Source organism: Chinchilla lanigera, unplaced genomic scaffold (assembly GCF_000276665.1).
Source record: "Chinchilla lanigera isolate Chin_1 unplaced genomic scaffold, ChiLan1.0 scaffold00081, whole genome shotgun sequence".
NCBI classification, from domain to species: Eukaryota; Metazoa; Chordata; class Mammalia; order Rodentia; family Chinchillidae; genus Chinchilla; species Chinchilla lanigera.
In genome coordinates, this window is record NW_004955482.1 from 241,164 (window position 1) to 261,987 (window position 20,824).

General features: G+C 44.3%; 1 protein-coding gene across 2 annotated transcripts in view; it reads left to right on the forward strand.

Moving 5' to 3' along the window:
* Positions 1-20,824, forward strand: part of Chfr (checkpoint with forkhead and ring finger domains, E3 ubiquitin protein ligase) — a 33,580-nt gene that overhangs the window by 7,679 nt on the left and 5,077 nt on the right. Inside the window, exons 4-15 of one of the 2 annotated variants that reach the window (XM_005402939.2) lie at positions 2,596-2,705; positions 3,621-3,680; positions 3,797-4,006; positions 8,395-8,445; positions 12,408-12,564; positions 13,263-13,417; positions 13,543-13,705; positions 15,760-15,905; positions 17,382-17,501; positions 17,843-17,926; positions 18,659-18,729; positions 19,450-19,537. In XM_005402939.2, coding sequence (XP_005402996.1) covers positions 2,596-2,705; positions 3,621-3,680; positions 3,797-4,006; positions 8,395-8,445; positions 12,408-12,564; positions 13,263-13,417; positions 13,543-13,705; positions 15,760-15,905; positions 17,382-17,501; positions 17,843-17,926; positions 18,659-18,729; positions 19,450-19,537 — 1,415 coding nt within the window. Of the gene's footprint in view, positions 1-2,595; positions 2,706-3,620; positions 3,681-3,796; positions 4,007-8,277; positions 8,446-12,407; positions 12,565-13,262; positions 13,418-13,542; positions 13,706-15,759; positions 15,906-17,381; positions 17,502-17,842; positions 17,927-18,658; positions 18,730-19,449; positions 19,538-20,824 lie in introns of both variants that reach the window. The other variant, XM_005402938.2, reaches the window with a different exon arrangement.

A 20,824-nucleotide genomic window follows, 5' to 3' on the forward strand; every position in this document is an offset into this window, starting at 1 on the left:
CTATGCAGTTCAGGCTGGCCTTGAGCTTGTTTTATAGCTCAGGCTGGTCTCAAACTTGTGACAGTCCTCCTGCCTCAGCCTCCCGAGTGCTGGGATTACAGGCGTGTACCACCATGCCTGGCTCAGAGACCTAGATATTAAAACAAGAACACTAAAACTGGTAGATGGTAAATTAGGTAAAACTCTTAAAGACATAGCAAAGGTGAGGACCTTCTGAACAGAAACTCAGCTGCACAACAAATAGCACCAAGAGTTAACAAATGGGACCATATACAATTAAAAAGCTTCTGCAGAGCAATCGAAACAACCAACAGAGTAGAGACACAACTTACAGAATGGGAAAAAATTTTTGCCAGCTACCCCTCCAACAGTGGACTAATATCTAAAATATATAAAAATCTCAAAAAAATGAGACCCCCCACAAAATAAAAGAATCAAAGAAGGGCAATTGGAATGAATAGACACATCTCAAAAGAAGCACAGATGCCAATAAATACATGAAAAGTGTTCATCTTCAGCCATTAGAGAAATGCAAATTTAAACTACTGAAATTCCAACATAGTTCAGAAAGAATGACTATCATCACAAACTCAAAAAACAAGAAATGCTGGCAAGCTTATGTGGGGAAAAGGAATCCTTCTCTGTACTATGGGTAGAAATATAAATTAGTAGTACAGCCTCTTTGAAAATCAGTGTGGAAATTCCTCAAAAAATCAAAAATAAAAATTTCATTTGACTCAGCTATACTTCTTCTGGATATATTCCCAAAAGAATTAAAGACATCATACTACAGTGGTACATACCTATGTGTTTACAGCACAACTCGCAATAACTAAGTCTTGGAAAGGCCCTATATTTTCATTAACAGATGAATGGATAAAGAAAATGCATATTCACGTGGTAGAACTGCTCAGCCATAAAGGAGGATAAATTTGACCTATTTATAGAAAAATGAATGCACCCTGAGAACATAATTCTAAGCAAAATAAACAAGACATGGAAGGTTAAGCATCACATGGTTTCTCTTATATGAAAATCTGAAGTATAAATAAAGAGCAAGATAAAAAAACAAGAAGATAGACCTTTTGCAAATGGGAAGGGAGTCTAGGGATGGAGGGAGGAAGGAAAAAAAAGTGGGGAAGGAGAATGTGTTCATTGTGTATTGCAAACATGTACTAATTAAAAAGAAAAACATAACCTGTTTGGAGCTGTCTGCCTAGGTTGGGCGTGGCTTCACCACATTGGCTAGATGATGTGTTAATTGCCTATGGCTGTTAACAGCGAATTGCCACAAACTTAGTGGCTTTAAACAACACACATGTATTGTCTTACAGTTGAGGAGGCCCAAGTCCAGCACAGGTCTCTCTGGGCTAAAACTAAGGTCTGGTCAGGTCCACTTCCTTTGAAGGCTTCAGGGAGAATCTGTTGCCACTTTTCCCAATTTCCAGAGATGCCACATTCCTGGAGAGGGGCAGACTAGGACAGAAGGGTATAGTCCAGGCAGAGGGGCCCACCTGGGTGGAGGCCTAGAGGCCCAAGGACTGTGATCAGAGCAGAAGGTATGTGGAAAGCCACACTGGGGCATTTGCTCTGCCCAAGAGCAGTGGGAAGCCATTACAGGAGCTTGAGCGGAGGAGTGAGCAGATGACGGGGAGAAGCTGGCAGCAAAGGGCCTGGCTGCAGGATGATGGACAAGGTCAGCAAACTAGGGCTGTATTACCTGTTATGAGCTTGACTGGAATGTGGCCGTTCCTCTTTGTTTACATTCCCTCCCTGGCTCCTTCATACCACGGACAGAGTGGGGCAGTTGGACAGAGACTTACTAGTTACTTTCTGGTCCTTTGCAGAAAGTGCTGTCATTCCCTGACCTCAGTGAGCTGTGGTAGAAGTCTGCTCCTCTAGATTCCCTCCACCAGTGGACCTTATAAGGGAAGCTTCAGAGCTAAGGTGCATGGTGGTTCCAGTGCTGAATTTATGTGTTTAGTTAATCATGTAGCCAACTCCTGATTTTCCATCAAGTCTCCACTCAGAAATCGCTCCCAGGGAGACACTTCCTGTGTGTCTGGTTTAGTGTCCCCTTCACAGCGTAGGTCTGGCACACGTGCTTTGGCCTCTCCTGTCCAGGCAGACTATCTGAGCACAGGGACCATATCATCTTCAGTCCGTAGTGCAGAACCTGTCTCTTAGGAGGAATCAGTGCTTATGTGAGCAATGAGCTAAGCAGAATTCTGGCTATCAGCAGGAGACAGACCTGTGGGCATGCTAAGCAAAGCTCAGGAGGGCCTAGAAGTGGAAACATGGTGCTGCTGACAAGGCCTCAGGATCCACCAGGAGGAAGTACTTGGAAGGGAGCCTGGCACAGGAGCAGCAGAAATGTTAAAACACTCATTAACGTGGCGTGGTTCCTAGTTTGTGAGAAAGTGAATTACAGACAAGCTTTCCTCAGGAGAATTATAAAATGGTACCTGCATATGTGCATTACTATTCCTGTATTCTCAAAATGCTGATATTGAGCCAATTTCCTAATGCTGGCAGAAAAAATGGAATCCCAAGTTATTTTGAGTGGGGAAAATTATACCTTTGTTTTCTTTTCAGCACCAATGGAACAGTAATCAACAAATTGAAGGTTGTTAAAAAGCAAACTTGCCCTTTACAGACTGGCGATGTCATTTACCTGGTGTACAGGAAGAATGAGCCGGAACACAGTAAGAGGAAATCCCCCAGGGGTCAGACACAGGTTTGGCTAGGGTGTTGAGGGGAGCCCAACTGAGGCCAGGAAACATTTTCAGAAAGAAAATCTGTTGGAACAATTACGTTGGCTTGTGTTCCTTTTACTGTCCATGTCGATTCTTGGTGTAAGTAGTTGAACAGTGGGAGTGTTGACTTTGTGATTAGAGCTTTCCTCCATGATCATCACCATGATTATGCGCGGTGCATCTCAAAACACCAGCCACAGAGGAGGAACAGGGATGGGCTGGGAGTTACCGTGGAAGAGCTGGAGTTGTAGGTCGTTAAGGATTTTTTTGGGGTGGGGGATACCAGGAATCATACTTAGGACCTTGCACTTGCCAGGCAGGTGTTGTGCCACTGAGCTATATCTCTGGCCCTGGAGTTGTAGGTAGTAAGACCCAGGAATAGGGTTCTGGAGGTTGGGACAGCAAAGATGAGCCCGGAAAGAGCTTCAGGAGTCTAAGTTTATGTTGTACAAGGACATTGTAGGACAGGACAGTTAGGGGGTTCCTTTGAAGGTCACCCTGAAATACTTGGAGGTCACTATAAAGTCTCCCTTCATAAGGAAAAGGAAGAAGGAAAGATATTCTTCAGCATAAAACCAGCCTTTTGCCACACAGCACAAATCTGTTCCTTTTGGTGGCTTGCATTTATAAGTTAGCGCACATTCTTCACCTTAACCTGCCTCCTGAGGCATTTTTCCCTGAAGCTTGCCTGTGCAAGCTGGTAAAGACGTGTCACTTGTGTTGGACCTCCTAAACTGGTGATGTTACTGGCTGATAAGTGAGGGTAGTTGACAGATAGGTGGTCTGTGACATGACCAGAGGCAACAGAAGAGAAATGAGGTCTCATTTCCCACATGGCCACCATGCTGATTTATTTCCTTTTAGATGTGGCGTACCTCTACGAATCTTTAAATGAGAAGCAAGGCATGACCCAGGAATCCTTTGGTAAGTGAACTCCTGGCCAAGTCACGTATATGTGTGAAGACTGTTGAACAGTGTTCAGCCCCTGCTGTATTTCTGGAGCCCTGAGTGTGTGCTCTTTTGCTCTTTTGTGCTTCCAGAAGCCAATAAAGAAAATATGTTCCACGTGACCAAAGATACCTCAGGTCCAGGGTGGGGTGCCGATCCCCAGGTTCCACCACCATTGCCTGCCACCCAGGCATGTTTGGAAGAACCGCAGCCATCAACATCGACATCAGACCTCTTCCCCATGGCCGCTGCCCCTTCCACAGAGCCGACCAGTGCAGGGCAAGAGCATTCCTCCAGCTGTGGTGAGAGGCGGGGCACAGTCTCATAGTTTTTAGTTCACCATTCCTTAGCTATATTGTCACAGAGGCAGAAAAGCCACTGCAGAAAGTTCTTCTTAGTAAGAGTTCTGGTGGAAAATATTGACCTGTTCCACAAGGAGAAATGCTGAGACTCGAGAGCTACAGTAACATGGTATTTTTTAGTTTTATTGAAGTGTAATTCATATACTATATGTATCATGAAGTTAGTATATACACATCAGAGGTTCTTAGCACATTCACAGGATTGTGTGACCATCCCCACTGATTCCAGAACATTTCTGCCACCCAAATGGAAACCCATGTGTTTATGGATTTGCCACTTCTGGACATTTCATGCACACAGAATCCTAAACTCTGTGGTTTTTCTGACTGGTTCCTTTCACTCAAGGTAATGTTTTCAGGTTTTTTTTGAGATGTTGTTTTTCTTGATCATCCCCTTCAGTGAAGTTTTACAGTTTTGTCACCTCATTTTGGGCATATTCTTATTGATTCCTAGAATGCTTGGTTCTCTCTTCTCACATGCATAGCAGTCTGTAAGTTGTCCTTCACATGTCAGTTAGGATGTGTTTGAGTGTGACAGAAAAGCTGTCCCATAACAAAAAGTTGAGAAACATAGCCCAATGCCAGCTCAACAGAACATGATGCTTCCAGGGCCTGTGCATCTGTCCTCCCAAGCTGCCTTTTTTTTTTTTTTTTTTTTTGGCCTTTTTGACACAGGGTTTCACTATGCAGATCAGGCTGGCCTTGAACTCTGTAGGCCAGGCAGGCCTCGAACTCAAAGCAATCCTCCTGCCTCGGCCTCCTGAGTGCTGGGAGTATAGGCATGCACCACCATGTTCGGCCCACCCAAGCTGCCTTTGTCTTAAGAGTGTCAAGTAGAGGTTTCAAGATGGCTGCTAAAGCTATAGGCATCACACCACATTCATTAGTAGGAACCAGGTCAGTCTGTGCAAACAGGATCACTGTTCCTAATGGTTCTGTCCATTGATCAGCAGCAGCAAGAGAACCCTCTTCCAGAGGACAGTTTCTTCAGTTCTCACTAGCTGGCTGGCTGCTCTCCTGCAAGATGCCCTTTCTGGTGGTGCTTGGGACTGATGCAGGGCCACATGAGCTGGTGCTGTATTACTGAGCCACACCCCAGTAATTTTTTATTTCTTTTTTTCATTTCCTTAAGCTTTGTAATGGGATTTGTGGAAGGGGAGTCAGTCATGCAGAAAGTCAGTATGTCATCTTAAAACTGGAAATCTTTTAGGCTACCTGAACTTACTTCCATTTTTGTTAATTTGGCTTTTTTGCTTCCTAATATTGTCACTCCTCACAAAGACACACCTTACCTGTTGTCCTCCCTTAGGCCTCCAGAAGTTTCCTCCTCATTCATAGGCCCCTTGGGTAAGGCAGACACCACAGCAGCAAAATGTTCCCAGCCACATGTTGCACTCTTTCCCATACAGAATCCCAACCCTCTGAGGAATGGCCTTGTCTTAAGCCACTTTCCTCATCACTGAGATGGTACCTGACACCCATAGCTTAAAGAAGGAAGGGTTTATTTTGGCTCTTGTTTCATTGCATAGTCAGCTGGCTCCAAGGTAGGATAGCATGGCAGACATACATGGTTGAGGAGAGCTGAGGAGGGCTGCTCAGGGCATAGTGGCGGGAAATCAGAGGGAGAAGGGAGGATCAGACAGAGAGATGAACCCTCGTAGTGACCAGCCTCTCTCAACCAGACCCCACCTCCTGACACCATGTCAGGTGCCTCCATGTCACCATGCCTCCATAATCCAGTCACCTTCCAAAGGGACTGCCTGTGATCACATGGGACTTTAGGGGTACATATAGGTATAAACCAGAACAGACATTGTGAGGCTATGACTTTTCAGGACACACATGGGAAGGCTTCTTAGACTGACACAGAGGATGCTTAGCTGCAAAAACAACTGAGATGGTGAGTGTCTCAACTTAGGTGTGCAGTTTAGACCATGCCAGCAATGTGCACTCTAGCTATAGCTGCTCAGAGTCTTTTGACTTACCTCTACTTGAATGTCATTACCTCAGATTTGTGAGTGGAAGAAAATACAGTCATTTTAAGATGAAAACATGCCAGGTAGGAGTAAATGTGTGGATGATTGCGTTCTTATAAGTTCTCCAGGCACATGTGCTCTTCACACTTCAGGCCCCTCAGAACCAGACAGGGCCTAGCAGAGAAATGTCTGACTTCCAGCTGGACCCAGCCTCTGTGCTCACCAGAGATGCAGACATACAATTTAGTTCACTTCCACTTCATTAATTTTCTAGTAATCTCCTAATTTCATAAATAGGGTAATGCGTTTATAAATTGTGCATACTAACAAAGTAGCTATATGGTGGCTAATGTGAATCACCTACCAGATGCGAGATGGTGTGATAATTGCTGTTTTGTCTTTAGCATGTTTTTGTTTTGTTTTGTTTTTTGTTTTTTTTTGTCTTTAGCATGTTTTATTGAAGTGTGATTCTTAATGACAACTGGGCAGGCATATCTGTGTCAACTGAGAAGGAAGCAGTGGAGGACATATACAGAAACAATAAGATTCAGAAAATTAGCTTTACATGGGGTGGATGAGCTCCACAGTTGTACAACAAATATCAGTTCTTTATCTATAGAAACTGCCCCTGTCTGCCCCCACCCTTCCTTAAAGATCTAATCTTCAAATAATATAATATGCTGTTACTGAAATAGCACTGGTATAGACAGCTCCTCTGGCAGACAGTGGGAGTTGCCAAAATGCTAGATGGCCACTTCTACCTGGGGATAATTGCTTTTTATTGGTTTTTGTTAAAGGTTAATCCATCCCATGATGAAGCCTGTCAGGTGCCATCACTATAATCTTTGTTCTGGAGATAAACCCAGCTAAATGTAGAAGGATTTTTTTTTTTTTTTTTTTTTGGTGCTGAGAATCAAATTCATGGCCTTTACACCAAGCTACATGCTAGCCCTTTTTATTTTTTATTTTGAGATAGGGTTACTAAGTTACTAAATTTCTAAGGCTGGTGCTGAACTTGCTGTCCTGCCTCAACCTCGCAGAGTGCTGAGATTATAGGAATGTGTCCTCACACCTGGCTCATACAAGGCTTGGAAAGATCATAGTAAGGTGAGTGCTGGAGCCAGAAGCCAGCCTGAAAAGCTAGCTGTCCTTATCATCCTTTAGTATGTGAGCTAATTTGTTCCAATAGTAGTACATTTTTTTACTCCCAGCTACCATAGGCCAGTTCCTTTTCTCAAATAATATGACTTGTACTAGCTATGGTGCTGCATGTCTGTAATCCCAGCACTAGGGAGGCTGAGGCAGAAATATCCCCTCAAGTTCCAGGCCAGCCTGAACTATATAATGAGACCCTGTCTCAAAGTACAACAGCAATGGTAATAATAATACCATTTGCCATTTGAATATTATGAACTAGATGTACATTGTACTATAACATTATGAACTAGGTCTTGAATAAAGGATATGGGAAAGTTTACCAACATTTCTTTTTCCTTTTTTTGGTACTGGGAGTTGAATTCAGGACCTTGCACTTGCCAGGTGGGCACTGTGCCACTGAGCTATCTGCCCAGCTCTTGCCAACGTTTCTGCCAAATCCAGTCCTGTCATTTGGAACTCTAGCTTCTTCATGTGGATCAGAGCTCTCCTTGCCTATGTGGTTCCACTCCTTTCCTTTTTCTCGCCCACTGTGACCCCCCATTTCTGTGCACTGCTTTACACCTTTTTTGGGGCTCTTTGCCAGATAATGTGCATTGTGATTGCTGGCATGCAGATTTGTGTGTAGTATCCCTGGTGTTCAGGGCTGATCACATCACAGACTTCTCTGTGTCTTTTCTTATGATGTGCCACTTGGGCTCCACGTGCACAGTGAAAGACGCCAGTGCATTTAAGATGCATGACTTGTGTGTGTAGTATTTCTGGCGAGCCATGTTACGATTTTTACGATCTTGCCAGGTATGGTTGCTTATACCTGTAATCTCAGTACTCTGGGAGGGAAGATTGCAAATTTGAGCTCAGCCAAAGTGACTTAGCAGACCCTGTTTTGGAACAGAAAAAGAGCTGGGTTGTAGCTCAGTGTGAAGGCCCCAGTTTCAATCTCCAGTACCACAACAAAACAAAACAAAAGCTGACAGCTTGAATTGCACACTACACATTGGGTTGAATCAGTGACACCTTCTCAACATGTTCTCTCCTGATGCAGATGAATTGGAACCTGTCTTGTTTGACCTTTCACAGGGTCTGGAGGTGCAGGCATCTCCCCAAAAGGATGTGGTCCATTTGTGGCAAGTGACGAACTCTCCAGCCTCACTTCAGCTCTCCCAGACAGAGAACGGGCACATTTTTCTTTGTTAGGGTCCCGGGACCAGGAAGATTTGGAGCCCATTAAGAAGAAGATGAAAGAAGGTCAGAGTCTTATAGTTCCATGCACCCTTTGCTGTCTTGTGAGCTCCTGAGGAGCCCCTCAGGCTACTGACTGTGCCAGTGCTCTGTGCCACAGTGGCTATTGCCCTGGATAGGCCACACTTTGCAGAAGCACGTGTACTCTGCCTCAGTACTCTGTCTCAGACTGTAGTACCTCATGTTTTCTGAATGAAAATTTGGGCATTTTCTTTTTGGTTTGCATAATCTGGATAAAACTGTGTTTACTACCAGGCTATACTCTGAATTGCAGACTTGATATCAGAGTCCTCCATCATGACGTGGCAATAATTTCTAAAAATGTTTAAACCAGATATGCCACCAGGGGGCTGGGGATTTAGCTCAGCATCACAGTGCCTGCCTGGCAAGCGCGAGGTCGTGAGTTTGATTCCCGGTACCGAAAAAAAACAAAACAAAACAGACGTGCCACCAGGTTTATGCATATAATCCCAGCACTTGGGAGGCTGCAACAGGAGGATTGCCTCGAGTACGAGGCCAGTCTGGACTACATAGAACCTGTTTCAAAAACAAATGATGTGCTTAAATGATAGTTTGAGCCTTCACATTTAAGGTCACTTAGAGAAAAAAAAAATCTATAAAAACCAGAGTTTAGAAGATTATTAAAAGTATTTGGGAGTGTGGTGGTACAGTGATCGTTACACAGCAGGCCCAGGCAGCACTGGCCGTGAGCAGTGTAAGAGGCAGGGTTGAGGAAGCTGAAGTCTGTAAACACTGGTGGGAAACAGCAGATCCGCTTGAGGAGGGTGCAGAAAAAATCAACATAAGAAAAAATAAGCAGATATAAAATGAAGCAACTTGACCTCTAGCAAAAATGAAAATTTGTATAAGGCAAAAAACTTAATTTTAGTATACTGCTTGGCTTAGCAGTGCATAGTTAACATGAGCAAAATGATGTCATACAATATAGTTTAACCAACAGTTGTGTTAAAGACTATTAAAATATTGTGAAAGGGGCCTCAGGTCAAAATATTTCACTGTATTAAGAGATGATATATTAAGAAGTGTTGTCTAAAATTGATAACTAGGGGTGAGGTAATAGCTCAGTGGTAGATCTCTTTCTTGCCTTTCCTGTGCAAGGCTCTGAGTTTGGTTTGGTTTGGTTTTCTTTTGTTTTGTTTTTGAGACAGGGTCTTCCTATGAAGTTTAGGCTGGCTTTGAGCTCACTTTGTGGCCCAGGCTGGCCTCAAACTCGAAACAATCCTCCTGCCTCAGCCTCCTGAGTGCTGAGATTATAGGCGTGCACCACCACACCCAGCTAGGCTCTGGGTTTGATCCTCAGCATTGCAAAAAATAAAATAAGCTGCTAAATCAAGTGTAACAATATAAGATATGGTAAACATATGGAGGTAAATGCCGGAAGAAATAGTGAAAAGACACGAAAGTAATTTCCTCAGAAGAGGAAAATGTAGGTGAAGAAAGACTGGGTAGAGAATGGCTGCATTTGTTTTTTATGAGGTGTAATCTGAAGATACAGAAAGTTTTTAAATTTTTTAAAAATTTATTACAGTAAAAGACATGTTGCCATTTGTCACCCTCAAAATATTCACCATACTCCCCTCCCCTTGTTTCAAACACACTTCACCATCGTTCTCGCCACTTCCTGAAGCAGTTCGGGAAGGCCTCTCTCCTGAGTGTCTTCAGTTACACTGTTTGGGTTGCCTCAACATCCTGAATTAATTAAAAATATTTACCCTTTCATGGTCATTTTGACTTTGGGGAAAAGCCAGACTCTAAGGAGTATGAGGACACATTGCCATGTTTTTATGAGGCTGCTTTTCTGTCAGATGGCATCCAGCCGCAGCATTCACCATATTTTTTTTATCACACCTGATAAAGACACTCAGGAAAGAGGACTTGCAGAACTGCTTCAGAAAGTGACACCAATAATAAGATAAGTGAGTTCAAAGGAAGAGGGAGTACTCTGAGGGGAAATAATGGCAAATGTGTCTTTTACTGTAACAAATTCCCCTTTTAAACACTCACTGTATATTTCAGTCATACCTCATATATGACTTTAAATTGTGTGCAAGTGTTTTTCTCTTCAGAACTGACAATTGAACCAAGGATCTTTGCACTGAGCTATATTCTTAGCCTTTTTATTTTATTGTTTTAAAATCAAAACCATACATAATATTGCAGCATGACAATCATGACATTTTTGTGACATACTTAAATTTCCATTTTGACATAATAGCTCTTTAAATCAGTCATCGCTACCTAATACATAAGAAGCTTTTATCTAACTCGTTGCCCTTTAATGGGATGTCACTGAAGAAATCTGTGACAGCGTCTGGACCACTTAATGTCTAGGCATCTCTATTGCGGCATATATATAAGCATATAGGTCACATGAGTTTTTGTTATTATTACTGACTGGTGACCTCATATTGGCTTGACCTGAATCTCCTATCACAATTAATCGGAGCACAAAAGAAAGACAAATGTCTGAATCTGAAGGAAAAGGTCTTTCACCATTAAACCCAGCTTTACATTATAGAAGACAATATACCTAGAAGGCACGAATACATTTAATACAGTGCGAGATTAACCATGAATTGTCACACCCATATGAAAAACCTTTGTTTCTTAATTTAGTTATGTACCAAGAGCATCTTTTGTGAGAAAACCTTACTACATTATTTCTAGAAAACTTAATCTTTTACCCTTTTAAAATTTTCTTTTTAAAATCAGGGTCTCTAATTACTAATTGCCCAGAGTTGCCTCAAACTTGTGATCTGCTTCAGCTTCTCAGAGTGCTGAGATTATAGGTGTTCACCACTGTAGCCAACTCTGTATTTAATTAAAATGGATTGGGTTGGAGCTCAGCAGCAAAGTACTTGTCCCACAGGTGCAAGGCCCTGGGTTCAGTTCTCAGCACTGCCCATAAAATTGATCTTTGATGACATACACATGAATGAATAGAACATAAAAACACAGGAAGCCAGGCACACACCTGTAATCCCAGCACTCTGGGAGGCTGAGCAGGAAGATGAGAAGTTTGAGCCAAACATGGATAATTTAGCAACTTACCGATACCTAGTCTCAGACTAAAAAGGGTTAGGGTTGTAGCTTATGTGAAGGAATGGATTCAATTCCCAATAGTGTATAAAAGCAGGAGAAAGAACATTCCAAAGCTTCTGGTGCCAGTGGCACATGCCTGTAATCTGCACTCTGAGAGGCTGAGGCAGGAGGATTTCTCTTTTTTTTTTTTTGGTTTTTCTCCGGTACCGGGAACCGAACTCACGACCTTGCGCTTGCCAGGCAGGCGCTTTTGCCGCTGAGCTAAATCCCCAGCTCCAGGAGGATTTCTCTTTAAGTTAAAGGCCAACCTGGGGTACATAGCAAAACCCTGTCTAAAAAAAAAAAAAAAAAAAAAAAAAAACAAGAAAAAAAGCTTCTGGTGCTATGTTAGAATTTCTGGTTTCCATCATATTTCTGTATGCACAAGAGCCATGTTTGTTTGTTTCAATTAAAATGGCATTTACACAAACATTGTTTAACAGCTAAACTTTATGATCCTCCTAGCCAGATATGTTGGTGCACTCTTATCACCTCAGCACTTGGGAGGCTAGGCAGGAGAATCTTAAGTTTGAGGCCATCCCAGGGTACATAGGAAGTTTAAACAAAAACAAACAAACAAACAAAAATCCTACTTTACTCTCCCAACCATGCCAAATAGCTGGGACTATAGGTGTGTGCCACTGTATCCAGTTTTTTATTCTAAAACAGGATTTAGACATAACAGAATATAAAACTTGTTTGGGCTTTCTTAAAAATAGCCCATATAAATGCCAACCATGGCAATGACTGTGTGTCTGCTGCTGCTGGCAGACAGTCCACAGGTTGAGGTGTTCCTTAAACAGAAAGGCTGTACGTTGATGTCCGTTTTTGCTGTGGCAGTCAGAACTCATCCCTTTCTCTTGTAGATGGGGAGCTGGATATAAACTTGCCAGTGGTGGTTACAGACCAGTGTAGAAACGCCCAGGCCACTCATGACACCAGAGCAGCCACCATGAAGCCAGACAAGATGGCAGAGACACTCACGTGCATCATCTGCCAGGATCTGCTGCACGACTGTGTGAGGTACACTGCCCTGCGCCGCAGACTGCCTCCTGGGGAGGCCTGAGTCTGTGTGACCCTTGACCTGTGGGAGGAGGAGGAGTGGGTGAAGCCAGCTCTTGGTCCTCATTGGCCCGGGGCTATGGAGGTTTCCGTTTTCATTTTACTCACATGGTCAACAAGGAGAAACCCTGGAGTTTGGAGACCAAAGGTATAGAACCCTCAGGGCTCTGGTCAGCATTAGTTTTGACTGATAGGAGTCATGGGTAACTCCGCAAACCTGGCCATTGCCTTACAGACAGATCAAACTGTACCACGTCTTAAATGTTCCCTGGTTAAAGAAACATAGTATTTGTCATCAAATGACTGTCTCAGATGTAGCTTCAGAAGACCTTTCTCCTTGCTTTTGTGTGAGAACTTGGGTGATGGAACCTCCCCAAGTTTCAGCCTGAAGCACTCATTTTCTCTGTTGTTTGTGTTCCTGAGGTCACTGTCTTGCTCTCCTGACTCACTTTTAAAGCCAGAGACCATGTGGGCTTAGCTTTTTATCAGCCAAGACTGAGCTGAACTGTTTTAGGTTAGGCAGTACAGAAACCCATGGTTGGCCATGATTTGGTTCCAGCTTGCCCTTCTAGTGGAGGGTCTGCGGTAGATCTGGTCCCAGGATCCTGGGCAAGTCCTAGGGGGCTGTGTCTGGAAAAGTGTCCTTCTTGTTCCTCCAGTTTGCAGCCTTGTATGCACACATTCTGTGCAGCCTGCTACTCTGGCTGGATGGAACGCTCATCCCTGTGCCCCACATGCCGCTGTCCAGTGGAGAGGATCTGTAAAAACCACATCCTCAACAACCTCGTGGAAGCATACCTCATCCAGCACCCAGGCAAGTGGGTTGGCCACCCAATCCCTCTTTAGGGGCTGGGGTGTGAGTGAAGTTCTGAGCAGCCTAGTTGTATCTCCCTGGTCATTTTCCACTCCCAGCGAATACTGTGTGTCTTTTGAATCTAGACAAGAGTCGCAGCGAAGAAGATGTGCGCAGTTTGGATGCCAGGAATAAAATCACTCAAGACATGCTGCAGCCCAAAGTCAGGAGGTCTTTTTCTGATGAGGAAGGGAGTTCAGATGACCTGCTGGTGCTGTCAGATGTTGACAGCGAATCCTCAGACATAAGGTAAATTCTGTGCTGGCTCAGCGTAGGATATGGGAACTAGAAGTGTGGTCTGTAGTGTGATTAAGAGTTAGCTGTGACCTTAGCCTGGCCTTAACAGCCATGTTCCTTAATGGTTTCTGCTTGTTTTCTGGCAGTGAGGCATAGCCAAGACCTGTTGTTCTCTAGAGTAGCTAAGAACATGGTGTGAACCCCCAGGTAGCCATAGTGGGTCCCAAAACCTCCTTCACCCCCAAATTACTCAGACTCTACATAGTGGGACTTGAGTAATTGCTATGTCAGAGGGTCATGATTTATTTTTCCCCATGCAAGTACACTTATCCCTTGTAGTTTGTTTAGTGACCACAAAGTACTCCATAAATGACAGTGTTAACATTTACAGAGCAGCATCATAGAAAAGCCTTAATTCCTTGGCTAAGAGGACACAGCAAGACCTTGTTTTACCTGCTGACATACTGATGTTTTGTTTTTTGTTGTTGTTGTTGTTGACACTGATGTTTTTTAGCTCTGAAGTCCAAGACTTGCATTTTGGGCCAAGAGTATGGTAATTAAAACGATACCAAAAAAAACCCCAAATTTTATTATTCTTTGAAAAATTCCGTGGTGATGATCAAGAAAAAGGAGAAAGCCAAAAATGCTTTAGTGGCAATGTTTTTTTCTTTTTCCTTTTTTAATTTTTAAAAACATTTTTGCAGTGCTGATAGTGGAATCTGGGGCCTTGCACATGCTAAGCAAGCCTGTACCACTGAGCCATATATAAAATATATATATCATTATATCCATCAGTTGATCACTCATATATATATCTATACATGCATGGGTTTTGGTTTTTTTTTTGAGACAGAGTTTCTCTATGTAGCCCAGGCTAGCCTTCAACTTGCAGTGATCCTCCTACCTCAGCCTCCTGAATGCTGTGATTACAGGCATGTGCCACCATGCCTGGCTCATTTGCATGTTTTTCAACAAAATAAAATGTAGTATTCCAATAGGTATTCTTAAAGAGATAGGATTGTATTGCACTCAGGATGCTGAGATTTCCCAGCGTTTTACATCTGGAAACAGTGCTACAGGGTATGTCCTTATGCTTAAATTTATACTAGATGACCAGCTTTTAACTAAGAGAAATATATAGTCATGAAACAATTGAGTTAAAAGAGTGGGCCTGGGGATTACACCTCATTGGACTTTGGTATGTGAGTTACCCAGTTGCCCGTCAGAAAAGTCACACTGGGCCAGGGACATAGCTCAGCAGCATAGCGCCTGCCTGACAAGTGTGAAGTCATGAGTTTGATTCCTGGTACAAAAAAGAAAAGAAAAGTCACACTGACACCAGTGTACAAGGAATATACAAGCAGTTCCCTTTGCCAGTTTAGTGGGAGAAAAAGGAGATAACTTTTTCATTTGCCTTTTTCTTTACAAATGGAATTGTTCATCCCTTTCACTGTGTTTTCATTTTTTTTTTTTATCAGATCTTACCCTTTCTGTCATTGTTTCTGATCATTGGTTTGAGCTTGGAAAGGCAGATTCTGATAGATGAGACTCTTATGTGCTTGTTCTGTGGATAACAAGTGACTTAGGTCAGTGAGGGACCATGCAGATGAGCACTATGGGCTCTTGCTGGCCTTGGGAATTGTGTGTTTGATAAGGGAAGGATGTGCATGTCCTAGGTAAACCAGCAGTGCCTTGATGTGGGTCTCCTCTCAGCCTCAGAGCTGGGATCCCATTGTCCCATTCATGGTGAGCAGAGACTGAGAAACTCCATGAGCTGCTGTGGAGTGAGAAATGGAGCAGCCAGTGTGTGGTGGCCGTGGTCTTCAACCTCAAGCTCCTGTTGCATGTGGTTCCAGGCAATGCCCACACGAACAGCAGAGGCTGGGCCAGGAGGAGTGGCTGCTTCCTCTCCACATACCAGGTGGCAATGTGGCTGAGCAGGGTAGAGCTGAGCCCCAGTGAGGGGAAACTGCTGCCCAGGAGCCATGTGATGCTGCTACCCTATCTGGAATTGGTGCTTGGCCTGCTTCTCTGTGGCCCTAGCTCTCCTCGTGCTCTTCCTGCAGCCAGCCTTACATCGTGTGCAGACAGTGTCCTGAGTACAGAAGGCAAGCGGTACAACCTCTTCCCTGCCCAGCACCAGACAGCGCACTAGGGGCCCCACAGGGCCTTGAGGGGGATGCGCCGTCCACCTCCACCAGCTTCACCACAGGTGAGAGGCAGCAGCTCACCACGGGCTTGTTCTTTGCATCTGTGTTGGAGCTCAGATTGTTCTGGTTTCCTGTACTGTGTGTTGCCCTCCTATACCATCCCATACCTCCCTTGCTTCCAGCACCCCACTGTCTCTTATAGCCTCTTGCTTTTTGTAATCAGTGTTGGTAAGAAATTGGATCAGTTAACTATTTGTGGGTCTTCCCTGCCAGCCATACCTGAGAGCTAACTGTCCTGATTTGAACATTTAGATTCAACCCAGTCTACTGGTATGGAGCAGCTCATGTCCCCCAGTGCAGTTTGCCAAAATCGAACTGCTGATCACATGTCTGTCCCTTGTATAGGAGACTGGCTGTGTCCCACAGTGACTGCTAAAACCCCAGAACCTGTCAGTCTCCACTTAGTTATCTGTTTTCTGGCAGATGGGTCTCCAGATGCTACCAAGAAAAGTGAGGGAGGGCCTGGGTATGGCTGAGCATGTGCAAAGCCTTGGATTTTATCCCCAGCACCGCCCACCGCCCCCCGCAGAAAAAGAGGAGAGCTGGTTGGGGGCATGTGCCATCATAGTTCTTGGCCCATCCTTTTGGCCATTCTTTGGTCCCTACAGAATGGAAAGATGGCTCAGTGGGCTCTGGCCTTTTGGTCATGGTTGGTCAGGGACACTGCTTCAGTTTTCTAGGTGGTCTGTAGAATCTGTGGACAAGACAAGCAAGGCAGTGCTCAGCTACAGGCATTGGATCTCAGCCACGGCCCTGACTTTGCCACTCAGAAGTTCCTTCCTCTGCATAATGGGGAGCCAACAGCATCTCCTTTTAGAGCCATCACATTACTAATTGGGAATACGTGTCATGCACAGAGAGAGGTTGAGTCCCCATGGGTGCTCAGTGACCCAGAGCGGTGTGTTGTGGTAGTCAAAATGGTCACCTCCCAATGGTCTGTCCAAGGAGCATGCCATGTGGATGTTCCCTGTGTCAGATCAGTCTTCCCTGCCATGCCTGTCCTTTGTTTATTGGAAGGATATAGTTGTTCTTTTGCCTCAGCAGAAATTAAATATACAACTCATTTTATTGTTTTATAATATGTGCTTTATGGGCCTGTCCTGTCTTCATAGGAAAGAGTAGAAAATCTTTGACTAATCTTTGAACTCTTGTTACAAGCACTGAACTAAAGGGTAATTTTTGGTTCTTTTTATTTTTTGCAGTACTAGGGACTAAACCCACATATCCCAAACGAGCACTGTACCACTGAGCTGCACTCCCAGCCCCCAGTTTTTGGTTATATTCCATCTTGTGAGCTCTCTGTTTAAATAGCAGAATAAAATTTGCCTGTTTAGGAACGAATCTGGATCCTCTCGGGGCCTCTCTCGGGGCCTGGCTCTCCTCGTCTGTACGTACTGCTTCCCTAGATGTAAATCTCTTACCACATGTCTTTCTGCCTGGCGTTGCACACACTCTGTCCCAAACGTGCATGTCTTCAGCAGCCCAGGACTACGTGTGCCCTGTGCAAGGAAACCACGCCATATGCACCTGCTGCTTCCAGCCCATGCCTGACCGGAGAGCAGAGCGCGAACAGGATCCCCGTGTCCCACCCCAGCAGTGTGAGTGAACTCTGATGATGCTGTATCCTCCAGGGCTCAGTGTCAGGTAGCTTTCAGCTTTGTGTAGGCTGTGCAGCGAAAATGCACTGCTTGCTTTCATCTGCGTAATCTGTTGGTCCCACATGAGAAGTTGAACTGTTGGTCTTTTCCACCAATGGTAATGCTGCCTTATGTGGAACCATTGCCCATGGATGTGGGTGGGTCTCCTCCAGAGTCTGAATCTATACCATCTCTGCATCAGTCCTCAACTGTGTATGGCATGTCACTCGTAAAAGCTAGTAGTGGAGATAGGATGCCTTTAATCTACAGTTCTTAGCCTTGAAACAGAGCTCTGTCCACAGGTGCAGCTTGTCTGCAGCCCTTCTGCCACCTGTACTGGGGCTGTACCCGGACCGGCTGCTCCGGCTGCCTCGCCCCGTTCTGTGGTAATTCTGCCTTTTCATCCCTGAGTTGCTCTGACCTTTGCATGTTCCCTTGTTAATTTAAGGGCAGGGCAGGTAATGCTGGTGTCTGGGTGATCTGCTGTGGGAAATGAGAAGGCCATTCCTAGTCACCCCATACCTTTTCCTATTGAATTGCAGAGGTTTGCCATTGGAGCATTGAGTTCATGTTAGCTTACAGTCAAGCAAAGACAGGACAGTTAGGTTCTAGTACAAGAAAGTTTATTTCTGCACTCAAAAGACTGCTACAAGAACAAGTCTTGCTCTGGGATTCAGATTTTTGACCCCAGACCAGGTGCTAATGATACCTGGTAATCTTACCATTTTAAGAAGGGTGAGAGATGGAAATCCTTTTTACTTTTTCTCTATTTTATTTTTTTGGGTTTTTCTTTTCTTGTTTTGTTTTGTTTTGCCTTTTGATACAGTCTGCTATGGTCTTACTATGTAATTCAGGCTGGCCATGAACTCACTATGTAATCCAGGCTGGACTCAAACCTGCAGTGATCCTTCTGCCTCAGCCTCTCAAGTGCTGGGATTATAGGCATGAGCCACCACCCCCAGCTTTGTTCTCTATTTTAAATTGTGTTTTACCGTGGGACTTATTCTCTCCACAATCGATAATGGAAAAAAGTTTGGTTATCCTCTCCAGTAAACAGTATTTTGATATGATAAAGTTTCACCTTTATAAAACAAAACATTGCTTCCTTCCTCTGGCAGAGCTCAACCTGGGGGACAAGTGTCTGGATGGAGTGCTGAACAACAACAACTATGAGTCAGACATTCTGAAGGTAGTGTTCCAGATTCCTCCGCTGGGTGAAGTGGAAACCTGGAGACCCGAGGGACTTCTGCCCCGTGATAGGACTCTGTGCTTTCCTTTGTGCATAGTGCAGTTGGTCCTCTGCATTTCACTAGTACAATGATGGCAAACCTTTTAGAGCTCTCAATGCTACAGTCTGCTGCGGCATATGTGCCATAGGTTCACCACCCCTGCATTAGTATATCTCTATTTTCCCCCAAGTTCCAAAAGTAGGTATTTCCGTCATGTCATGAATCAGTAGGAATTAGTTCCTGCAGCTCCCAGTAAGAGTTTCTTAGAAGAGCTGAACCTACAAAAGGAGCTCGTAGCCCCTTGTTTCTGAAGGGTGGGAAGAGTAGATGCCAGGTTTTCAGCCTTGCTTGTCTTGGAACTTTGAGGCTCCAAACCAGGTGTGGCTTCTCCATTGCTCCTGTGCTATGAACGCTTTTGCAGGATTTTTCAGAGAATATGGCACAGGGTCAAAGGTCAGCCCACTTCGTTGAGACTCAGAAACAAGAAATTTCGGAGCCAGCTGGGATGCACTGACCCCAGAGCTTCACTGTGGCCCTGTGCTTTGCTGCCTGTGGCTGCCTGTGCTTTGCCTTCAGCCACTCACAGAGACCTTTGTGGGTTTTCCCCCTCTTGTCATTTTAGTGTTTCTCCCTCTTCTCTGGTATTTTTTCTTAGTACCCTTTTTTTCCCCTGTCAACAGAATTACCTGGCAACCAGGGGTCTGACGTGGAAAAACATGTTGACAGAAAGTCTCGTGGCTCTGCAGCGGGGAGTGTTTTTACTGTCTGGTAAGCTGTTTTCCCTTGTCTCACTATCTCTAGAGTGGACATGTGTTTCTAAGGCACCCTTTGTATCCTGAAACCCCAGCAGGGCATTATACCTGGGCAGTGTTACCTGTCTGCTCTTTTCTATATTTATGATTTTAACCTCTGCCCACCCAGCAGAGGACAAGAAAGGCCTTGGTATTTGGAGTTTTTAAAACCTTGGGTGTAACCTCTATGATATATTCTAGTACCTTCTCTGTATAGGGAGAATGGAGGTACAGCTTTGGCGACTCCACCTCCCCCACACTGAGGTCCTAGGCTGGTTATTCTTGGTTGCCCGTTTGCTGTTGCTGGTTGTTCGTCACACAGTGGAGGTTGCTCCCTCTCCCAGGTAGTTCATATGCCTTGCTTGGATGTGGTCTTTGCCACTCAGCCAAGCTGCAGAAATATTAACCAGCAGTTCTTTCCTAAGACAAAAGTATGATACAAAGACTTAAGAGCTTTGCTTAGACTGGGCACAGTGGCTCACACCTGTAGTTTTAGCACTCAGAAGGCTGAGGCAGGATCACCACAAGTTCAAGGTCATTCGGGGCTCTATAGTGAGTTTAAGATCTGCCTGGACAACATAGACCCATCTGAAACCCTCTTCCCCACAAAAAAAGAAAGATTTCCTCTTAAAACCCCTTGAGTTATTTTTATCTCATGGTCTCATTCCAATGAGTGTGTCATCTGTGGCTGCCACCTCTACCAGGTACTTTAACTTTCACTTTTTAATGGTTTCTTATTTTTGTAAGAACAATAGTGGCTTACAGAGAATACCAGTGATCTAGGAAGTACAAAGGTTAAAGTAAAACTCATTGGAAATCCCACCACTCAAAACCCTTGCAAGTGGGCTAGGGGAAGCCGGTGGTGGAGCACTTGCCTGGCATGTTTGAGGTCTTGAGTTAGATCCCCAGCACTGAAAAGCAAACAAAGAGAGACACTCTGGAATGATGTCTGTAAACTGCCTTTCCAGGGCCTTCCAAGCACATGTTCCTGTCTGCGGATAACTTCACCAATTCCACTTTACTATAGGTGTTCTTTGTACCTAGTTTCCACTTGGCAGTGTGTTATATCCCCATTTCTGCCAAGAAAGGTCTACATACCTTGATTTCTGGGTTTTTCTTTGTTTTTTTGAGCACCAGCTTTCAAACCCAGGGCCTTATGCATGTAAGCAGGCACCTTATCACTGAGCTACATCCCCAGCCCTACCTTGATTCTTTATTATTACATAGTATTCTAATATCAAGCTTGTTTCTAATTTGTTAATAA